This window comes from Acyrthosiphon pisum, chromosome A1, assembly GCF_005508785.2.
Source record: "Acyrthosiphon pisum isolate AL4f chromosome A1, pea_aphid_22Mar2018_4r6ur, whole genome shotgun sequence".
Classification (NCBI taxonomy): Eukaryota; Metazoa; Arthropoda; class Insecta; order Hemiptera; family Aphididae; genus Acyrthosiphon; species Acyrthosiphon pisum.
This window is the reverse complement of record NC_042494.1, coordinates 23,998,048-24,009,672: the sequence shown is the minus strand read 5'-3', so window position 1 is coordinate 24,009,672 and position 11,625 is coordinate 23,998,048. Positions and strand designations below refer to the sequence as shown.

General features: G+C 29.9%; 1 protein-coding gene across 1 annotated transcript; it reads left to right on the top strand.

Moving 5' to 3' along the window:
• The first annotated feature begins 7,238 nt into the window (after positions 1-7,238).
• On the top strand, positions 7,239-11,089 carry LOC100159753. Its single transcript, XM_008181764.3, has 6 exons — positions 7,239-7,376; positions 7,616-7,708; positions 8,180-8,327; positions 9,431-9,569; positions 9,757-9,918; positions 10,350-11,089. The coding sequence occupies exons 2-6, from the start codon at positions 7,662-7,664 to the stop codon at positions 10,508-10,510; spliced, it is 657 nt and encodes a 218-aa protein (XP_008179986.1). The 5' UTR covers positions 7,239-7,376; positions 7,616-7,661; the 3' UTR covers positions 10,511-11,089.
• The last annotated feature ends 536 nt before the right edge of the window (positions 11,090-11,625 follow it).

Sequence of the window (11,625 nt, the reverse complement as noted above, 5' to 3'; positions counted from 1 at the left end):
TCTAAATGTCTTTGTATAAATTGGACAAAGATGGGCACTAACTAGTTAGTTTTAATTTATATTAATTTTGTTACTTAATTAGTGAATTTAATGTGTAAAATAGTCTAATCATTTCGTTAAAAATAATAAGTAACTAGCTATTTTCCTAGTTTATTTTTTCATTTATTGAATGATTCAATTTCTTATTGTATTGTCTTCTAATGACTGATATTTCAAGAAATTAAGGTTATTGTCTATCTATTTGATAAATTTTATCAAATTATCAGTTGACAGTTCTTTAATTTAATTTTTCATTCATCACCAATAATTCAAGTTAGTTACCTACCCACCTACTTAATAATAAATTTATATAATGCATTACATTTGAAAAAATGGTTTTTTAAATTTATATTTTAAGCTAAAAAAAAAAAAACTTCTAACTTCTACTCTAACTTAAGTTACTATTTTTATCAAACTAACTTCTATCTAACCAACTAAGTTAGAAATTTGGTAAATTTCAGAAACTAACTTATACTCTAACTTGATTACTTTTTTATCTAAAAGTAACTTAACTTTAACTAGGTAGTTGAAAAAAGTGACTAACTTGCCCGATAGGTACTGAGTAAATTGTTATATTTTTCGCTTATTAATGACGTGGTTACCCCTATAACATATCTGTCTATGATATAGTTAGAACTTATAATATAATATTTTCTATGAATATACAATATGCAATATAACAACTTACTATTTTATACTTTACACAGTATTTCCATATAAGTTAGATTTGAATGATATAAATTTCTAACTTAAAACAATTCGCAGTAAATATTTTTTGACATGAAAACGAAATAGATCTAAATAGTGAAATATAATTAAATTAAAAACAAAATAAACTAACTTAACTTACTTCTTAAAATGAAAAATTAATTCTTTAATTTCACATTTATTATAAAAGAAATTTAGTAAGTTAACAGTTAAGTTAATGAAAAGCCAAAAGTAACTAGTTAAGTTAAAAAGTTAATTTATTTTAAATTTTTAAATCGTTGATGCCCAGCCTTGTATATTATGGACTAAATAGTAAATATTATCAACATCAATTTTGTATTGTATCTAGGTACGTAACTATTAGTATTTTTTAAACTTTTTTCGATGACATTATCCTTATTGCTTGGTGTATACATTTGAATAACTCTGTAACCAATCGTCTAAATTTTGATTTAGATACCTATAAAAAACATTTTCAAATAAATTTCTTAAAACAATTTACAGAAAAAAGGGTAGTTCTCATTAAAAAGAAGAAGAAACTTGCGTCACCACAAAACATTTTTAATTGGTAAAAGAATTAAAAAAAATCGAAGTATTTGAAAATATGATCCTTTTAAGTTCATTTCAAATCAACAAAAATCAGAATTTGAATATAATAAAAAATCCTTTAAAGTTTACTTAAAATTGACAAACATAAGAATTTGAATACATAAATATATAAATTAGGTATAAAAAACGATAACAGGGTGATGGGTACATATGTCATTGAATCGCCTGATACACTACATAATAAGCTGTGCTTTAAAAATATGACGGCAGTTTGTTACACGCGTTTAAGTAATTTCGGGCGCCTTTCTAAATATATCGGTTAAGCCAACATCGTAAAGTCCAAGACACGCATCTTATATGTCGGGTGTTGACGCGCAAAATACTTACTGAAGTCGCCCTAAATCATGTTCGCGTTCGGTAATCTAGTCAAATAACACTCTGAAACAACAAACGCATTTTCGGATTACAACATAATAATATTATATTAATATGACAAAGTATATTACAATAATATGTTGGAGTATTAGATCATATTTTACAGGCAACATATAATATAGGTTACCGCGGTTCAACAAAATGAATACAGTAAACGAGATTATTGGACGCAAAAATGCCAAACCTGCGCAAAACCAAACGAGATTAAAAAGAGCGTCATCTGAACACGCAGTAACAACTACTGAAAAGTGCGTTTACGTCCTACCTACTAATACACACAGATATACACACACAGCCATGCTGCAGGTAGGAGGTAGTTATGTCTTGTAAATTTTGATGACTTACTCTCGTGTACGGTTTATTTACATAGCTTTCAGGAGCGAGCCTCGAGAACATGGCTTAATAACAGGACCGTCATAAATAACATAACGGACCCGGCCAGACGATAAATCATATTATTATAACCATTAAGCGTTTTAGTGGATTTTTGTGAAATTTTGGAATTTACTGCGCGTCGTACCCGTTCCGGTCCATTGGGCACAGCGTTTATAATTACAAAACCTTATAATACGTATACGCTTTTAATCGATAAACAACGTCTCTTGGCTATGTTAGAAAATAAAATACAACAAAACTCGTCTTTTAATTTATCCGTTTAAACTTTAAGGTTGACATAGTTGCGGTGTGTAATTCATTTAACGCGACAAAAACTAATTACAACGCTTTTCGACAAGTAAGAAAAAAAAACAAATTTACCCAGCAATTTCATTGAAAACAAAGGGACCAATAATGCCTTGGCATAATAGAAAATTATTTCTTATATTATTATGATTTCCAAATACATACCATCAGTAGACCATTAAAATAATTCTAATTTTCGACATTACGAGTGCACAACTATACCCAATATAGGCTGTCTTATTGGATTAAATAAGTTATTTATACTTGTAGTACCTATAATGCTGTTAGGTATATTATAATATGACACATTTTTTTTTCAGTGTCTTTATAGCCCGATTTGGACTATTATCGAGGGTGATTCTCAGTTAATAATTAGGACTTAGGTATAGGCTTACATATTATAATTCACCGTTAACAAATACACACAATATTATATTCTTAAGTAGTATGATAGAAGTACATAATAATGTAAACGACTTACTCTATATAATTTTCAGTTAAGATTATAGTTCTATAGTTAATTGTGTAAATTAGCAGTAACAACGTATTTGATGTTGGTGGAGATAGTAGAACAATATTAATGTTGTTATTAGTTCAATCACTATATAAAACGAAAATTATAATAGATAGGTAGTCTATTATAATTTTCGATTTAAACAGTGCAAACCTTTGAAGATAATTTTGGCCAATTTTATAGCCATTGGTTTTAATAACTAATAAATTATGTTAATGCATCAATGAATTGAATAAAATCATACATTATATTTTACTTTGAACGTTTCGTATTATTTATACAAAAAAAAAAAACTGGACTAATGGAAACAACTAAAGGTAATAACTGTATTATGACGCATAAACATTTAAAATCCAAACAGCGTAGATATAATGTAGAATTTTACATTTAATTGGGTATAGGGTACTGTTCACATATTATTTCACCATAAATATAAATAACCGTAACATAACATAAAAAAAAAATTACATCTATACCTATTATATTTTGCTGCATTAAATGCTTAAATAACGGAAACTTTATAAGGCAACAAATTGAAACTAAATTTTACAGAATTTAACGTATAAAATAATGTTTTAAGTTTTTAATTCTAAAGCTCTTAACATATTATAAGTAGTTTACAGAACTACGTAGGTATATGTGTGTTAGAATTTCAAACTTATAATAAACTCGTAAATGAAAAATCAATCCATTAATGTAGGGATTAAATTTAAAATTAAATCACATAGATCAGATACAGAAATAAAAAGATGAACTATATTGATGATTAATAATAATTTAATGACTGACTTATAAAGTTTTTTTATACCAACCTTCAAATTTTAATTTTTCAGGACAGTCGAATAAATATAGTTATACGAATTACGTAAAATTACATGGAAATATGCAATCGTACACTGGTAAAAAAAATTTGAACTACTAACTTTTGACTTTCCTAAATAAGTATGCGTTTTGAAGGTATAAAAAAAACTTTAAAAGTTAAAGTTGGTTAGAAAAAATAATGTAATCCAAATCCAGTCTCAAAAATGGGAGTTCTCTATTCAAGAACATTTTATTTTATTTTACTGCGTATGAGCAGATAAAAATGATTAAAAACTTAAAAACGATTTTGTTATCGAATTATGACGTGAATTTTAACGTCATCTAGATCAATAGAAAATAATACCAAATAAATGCATATCATTCAGCAGAAAAAAATCATCGTGCGATCTTAATAGTTAAACACGCGACACCGTTCGTCGTAATATTGTAAGAACAAGTTATGGAAGAAATAAAAAATCAAATATTGAAAAATGACTAAGGGCCGTTCTTACAATGTACGGTAAAGTGTCGGTTAACGCTAACCGACTGATCACAGATTTTTTACCGGCAGAATTCGGCCAGTTAAGTGTCGGTTAACTTTAACCGGACATTGTAAGAACGGCCCTTAGTAGTTAAAGAGTAACTTATAAAATATTATGATATGCACCTAAAAATATGCACCTATAAATACATAATAATGATAAGAGTACTTCATTTTTTTTTTTTATAAAACAGTCGGTTTCCATATTAATTCCACTGCAGTCATTTATTTATGACTTTATCACATAGTCGTGTTAAGTTGTGTAACGACTGCCTATTCGCTTATTATATTATAAACATAATATCCAAACCATAAACAATATTAGGATTAATTTTTTTTTTGTCTGGTTTTAGTTTACCGGAGCATGAAAATAATATCGCTGCGGTAAATGTTGCCATAAGTTACACGATAGGATTATATGTTGCAGGTGTCGTTGATTACAGTAGCATTAATCCAATCGATATCAATACATAATGCGTTATAGCACGACAGAAACGGATAGTTGTTTTGCTATCTAAAATATGTCTCAACTCAAAACCGTAATAGCGATGCTATGAAAATTCCGTGGAGGTATAATGTATACATCCGTATCCGATGATGATAATATATACCAAGATACTCTAAAACTATACACGAATAACACTATATACACGCTCCACGTTTTGACTTATAACCATTGATAAATAAAACAGATATTATAACTTCTTAAACCCGAGCGTACGCTGCGCAGGTTTCTGAAAAAAAATAATATTATACGTTATAATATACCTAATAATTATCGTAAGATGTGTTGCTCTAAATTACTTGATTACTTTTCAATACCTAGGAATTTTAGTATACAGACCACAGACTATTATTATCGGTATAACATTATGCAATATTACAATTTAATAAAATTAAATTACAAACCGTTCTATTATCATAGACACAACTAGAGACTAGAGTCAATACACTCAATTGTCTAATTTGGGGGGGGGGGACTAAGTGTTTCTAATCTTCAATTTATCACCTAGGAAGGAGTGACATTCATTAAAATAATAAGAGTTAGTTATAAATGATAAATTATAATAAATAAGTCATAATACTTGTTTGGTCTATGAAATATAAAATGGTGCCAATGGACTTACTATTCTAATATGTAAAATTATATTCTGAACACAACTTATTGATACACTTTTATTATCTATTTATTGTAAATATTTTTCTTTAATTTAATACTAATCAAAAAATAACAACTCTATTGGATATTATATGCCTATACATATATTTCAAATACAATTCATATGATTAATGACACTATTATAGTAGAGACGTATTATAATCAAATGTTGTATCTGAAAATATTATTTTATAGAATATTGGATTTTATAAGAGAATTAGTTATAAAAGAAAAAGTAATACCTACATAAAAGAGCTTTTTCGAAGTATATTATAGTCTCTGTAAGTCGCAGTAATCAAATAGTGCAAAAGTAGGTGCTCAAAAAACTGAATAGTATAAATGGGGATTCACAATTTAATTTCGTACGACTTCCCTTAAAAACAAACTGAAAATAGGTAAAAAAAAAAAAAAAAAATGAAACACTACCAAAAAAAATAAAAATAAAAATAAAAAACATTAAATGGATTTACTGTAAGAACTCTATTATGTTGTCAAAACAAAACTCATAAGAAATGAAAATAATATCTTTTTAGGATTTTTCTTAATAACTTTTTTTTTAAGAAAAATTTATTGTTGAAGATTTAAATTGAAAATCTTAGTTTTAACGAGCAATTGAACAAAATTTAAAATGATGAATTTATATAATACAAATAATAAATACTTAAATTAACTTTCTAGCTCTACTTTTAAAACAACATGTTATTTGATTGGCGTATATCATAAAACAATATAATTATCAAATTGAACGTTCAAATATATTTATTTAAATTACAAATTAGTGATAAGTGATGATGATTGACAGTTAAATTTAAACCAGGTAAATATTTGATATTATATATGGCAAAATTATATTTACTACCTATATATAATTACGTATCAGTTAATTATAATAAAATACAAAAAAAAAGGAATAAACTGGATGTAGTAACCAGACATTAATAAATTATACAAAATAATATATAATTCAATAAATTATTACCGTAAAGGAAAATAATAATAATATTTCAACCACATACCTACGGTTAATGCTATTACATTTGTGTAAACAAACTAAGATAATATTATTATATTAGACTCAGCGAGACCTTAATTCTGGAGTTTAATATCGAGTTACGGTTAATCTCACTAGCTTATCTGCATTGTGCAGTCACTGCGATAAGACATGGCCGCGCCGTAATGATGATGATAATGATATTATTAATAATAATAACATGGCAATTATCGATCAGCGAGCACACGAGGAATACCGATAATTATTTTACTAAAACTTTACTAAACTTGTCGTCTAATTCCGACAAAACGCTGTTCACTTAATCACTTATAGGTGATGTACAACGGAGACACTCGCCGTTTACCTACCTACTTAACATAACGAATTTAAGTAACGGTGTTTTTTTAATTAGTACAAGGCCCAACAACGAACGATTATGTCGATAATATACAATTATGATTGTACAATATTATAATGATTACGGTAATTATTATAAGACCTATTATTGCTACCGAGTCGTTACCAATAACGAAAAAAAAGGCTTATTATTGGTAGAGGTACCTACGTTAAAATATATTATTATGACATAATTGTAGGTAAATGATATTAGAATATTATCACAAAACACTGCGCCTCCACCGACACTGCGGTGTCGATGAACCCATTGACACGCGTAGATACGAGTGGTGACAATTATTATACCCATTAGGCGCAGGTTGTTGTAAGTGCAGACGAATTATCACGAATTGCGGAAAACAACGACGGAAAACCATATATAAGGACGACCGATCGTGTCCGTGGGAGGTAGTAGCTTTGTTCAATAAAGTTTATTTTGTCCACGACATTCGATGGACATCGCGTTGATCGATTACGTGGAAGATGGCGTGGTGGTTACCGATTTTTTCGCTGGTCTTGTCGCTCTTGGCGGCCGACCACGCCGTGTCTTCGGGAAAAATTCGTAAGTCCAACGATATCATCGATGTCGTTAGGTGCCGTGTTGGTATAAACTCTAAAATTACGATACGGACGTTGCGCCGGTGTTCGTTTTCGAAAGGATATAATAATTATTATCGCTGGTGATGAAAAATAATCCTTAAAATAAAATATAACATCTACCCACGCGCTTTCTTTCCAGTTTTCGCCGGTATACATATTATTATATATTATAATAAAATCATAATATTATTATTGTTTTAGCTAGTTATGTGTCGCCTTGCAAGAGACATTCCGACGATCTAAACCAATGCATTGTCAACGTGTGGGAAGCACTCAGGCCCAAGATGGGCGAAGGTACGTTTATCGTTTTTCATTAAAACAACATTATTGTCTATATAAGGCACAATATATAGCTAATGCATTACCGCCGCCGACATACACTTTAAAATCGAACATGTTACCGAGCTAATACTAATGTCGTTGCCGTTGTAGATAGTTTTTTTTCCGTATTTCGATTTTGAATAATCCGTTGAATTTTTACCCGGAGTACCGACTTATACCTACTTATATAATATGTATATAATGGCATATATATATATATATATATAGTCATGCCCGTACGATATTATTTAGAGCTCGGCGTTACGTGGAGGTGAGGCGCACTATATACATACGCAAACGCACCGTCGCGACTGAGGGTATATTTTAAAAATAAAAACGACAAAAAAATAATACGCACGAATTCTTTAAAGTACCAATAAAAATTGCATCAATATTTCATGATCCTGAAATATGGTTTTATTGCTTTGTTTTTTTTTTTTTTAGGCATTCCCAAACTCAAAATACCTCCTTTAGAGCCCTTCTTGCTGCCGGAAACGAATATAGACAGGAAGTCGGATTCTCTGGACGTGAAAGCCACCCTGACACAGTTAGCAATTATGGGAGTGAACAACGTAGTATTTTCCAAACTAAAGTAAGTCGTATGAATAAACTTTTTTTGAATTTAATTACCAGTTGTGCGCACTGTTTACAAGTTAAAAATACATTAATTTGATCGTTTAATTGAACGAATATAATTATTAATAATTTACTTTAATATAGTAAATAATGTTATAAAAATATAGATAAGTCGCAAATAAAAATGTACCTATCGTATAAAGTGTACAAAATAATTATCAAATACAAATCGGGTTCTATGATGACATATTAAATAAGTAGACATTAAAGGGATAATAATGTAGATGTTACCTATCCTCTAAGCTATTCCAACAATAATAATATTATATTATATTATATTATAAATATAATAACAATATGTATTACTATATTACACAATGTTAATAATTATTATGGGGTGAAATATTGGGTTGGCTAACTACCCTAGAGTGAATAAAACTTTTATTATAAAAGTACTACACGAGTAATAATACGTGCTAATTTGTCTAATACCTATTTATACCTAAGCCTAATCATATTATTATCTTTCAAAGTTTCAACAGATAAAATACCACACCGATCTGGTTAGTAGAATTTATATTATATAACTACAAACTGATTATGGTGCACTGTTGAGGGTTTGAGGGTTCTACGTAATAGGTTTCTTGCCATATAGTTTATATAATATATATTGTCTACACTATACATAATACATTTACTATTATTACAATAAGGAAAATTGTACCTATGCAACGTAAACACTCATTTAAATATGTGCCTACGCTGAATATTCGTTGTTAAAAACTAATGATAGAAAGAAATATAAACTCTCAAATAACAATTAAAAAAGGTGGGCAATTGGGTGTCGCTCTGCTGTACAAGTTGATTTCTATCATTCACTTTTCCATCAAACAAGAATACAAGATACAGTTGAAAAAAAGCAGTTTTATTGCCTCAAACGGTGATGACGGACACGGAAATAAAAATTTAAAATTTAAAAATTTAAAAACACACATAATTGTAAAATCAATACATTCATTGCTCCGCTCAGAATCTAAAAGTATAGGTATTAGGTACCAATAATGGAAAAACAAAAAATAACCTCGGGCTAACCGTTGATCGTCAAAATCCGTTTTTCAGTGTGAACCTGACGGATTTGAAGGGATCGGTGAGTCTGGCATTTGCCGATTTGAACGTGACCACATTATACGTTATGGACGCTATATGCTCATGAAAATCATACCCATGAAAGGGCAAGGAAAATTTAACGGCACCATCAGTACGTATTAAATAATACTAAAACAATACAAAATACCAAATATATTATATATTATATCTTATCCTCGGCTGCGATTTCCTTGTTCGGTGCCGTACTTGTACGACCTGATCGTGATACAGTGGATACAGTCGCGTAGACTAATAATTATAGGTGTCGATGTTTAAATGTAATGAACTGTATATTCCAGACGACATTAAAGTGAACATGACTGGAAAAGCGGAACTTAGTCCAAAAAACGAGCGTGGCCACAGTTACCTGAAACTCGTTGAGGTCAAATTTAAAGGGTTCATTGGCGACGCTAGAGGACGACTAGTTGACACAACTAAAAACCCGGAAAATAGTATTTTTGGTAAGTACTCATCTTCTTAGAAGAAGTTCAATAATGTTCAAAAAGTTTTTTTCAAAATTGGACATTTTCAAACATATATACATTTTAATATTAAATTCAGAAAAATATTGAATTACATTAAATTTGTATTTAAGTCGCGCCTCTTAGTAAAGCTACAATACTAATAAAAGCTCTCAATAATAATTGAGATATTATAATATCTACAAATATCGTGTTAGGTTTTAAGACATTAGGTTCAGAAAAACTACCTGTCTAAACTATTGAAATCGATATTGTTTGAAAATTGTTAAAACGCTTTTCATTATTTTTAATTCATAGGTATTGTATAGATAATAATGTATTTTTATGGTCACTTTCAGAAGATCCTCAACAGTGTTTTGTTTTTTATCCGCTAAAACTAATTTTTTATTATGTTGTGGTTTATATTTCAGCTGAAACAGCCAACATGTTTTACGATACCAACAGACGCGAAGTGCTCGACGTACTTACACCGTTTATCGAAGAGTTTTGCGAGTCGCTCTTCTTGGGAGTAGCCAATCAGATACTGTCCACGCTGCCGTTTGAAGAAATGTTCATCGAAGCAGCACCTTAAGTGCCGTCGGCGTCGCCGCAGCTTTAGAGGCCAACAAATTTAATATCATATTATTATAATATTATTTAGTGGGTTGGGTGTTGTAACCCCTACTCCCTCCCGCCGAAAATTGTTAAATAATAACAATATTTTTATTAATAAATTTTGTTAACAATTGATTTTCAACCCCCTCCCCCCTAAAAAAAAAAATTCTGGATACGCCACTGATATTATTGTTTAATAGTATTGTTATTCTATAGTTTTAATTACCTACTGCATGGGCACATTTTGTTATAATTTTTTTTTTTGTCTTTCACGGCACGCGAAGTTTGTGTCGTTGATTAAAAGAAAAACGAACGAACAAACACAATGTAATTAATATTATATTATATTATACACATTTCAAAGGTTTATATATTTTACAGATTTTTTTTCCATCGCAGAGGTTTAATCGTATTTTTACGGCGTCGTAGTCGTTGTACCGAAAGGATTACTTCTTTCTGTTGTAAACACCATTTTTGCGTTTGAGCCAAACGCGTACTCCTTATGCGTATATTACACAACAATAATATACACCGTGGCGAGTAATAAATTGCTTCATTTCTGTTTTCATTTATTTATTTTCGGTGCCCCCTAAAGGCGCGTCCGTTATTTTTTCTTGTCGCCCCAGTATGCGGACTATATACTCAACTATACGTATACGTATTATATTATTATTATTATAATACAACCACCGACCTCGGTCTGATTTGTCTCGTTTCATTCTCTGGGGGACCAATTTCCTGCCGCCGCCGTGTACAAGGCGCGCGTCGTTCAATTTGGCGTAATTTAGAGAAAACCCCGCCGCGCAGGAGCTGTTTCCCGGAAAAACTGTTCTTTCGTTTAAGCGAAAATATATTCGTCTCTCTCGTCTCTATTTTCTCCGAATTATGATATGTACACATTCGCGTGCCAAGTATATATAGTGAATGTATATTATTATTATTATTATTATGATATATACATGGAATAACTGCTCCGGCTCGGCACTCGTGTTTATCGCTCATGTTAATGCTCGCCGAGTTTATTTATTTATTTATTTTTATGAAACCGACCGTATCGCTTTTCTTTATTTTCATTTTCCGTCGTGATCATCG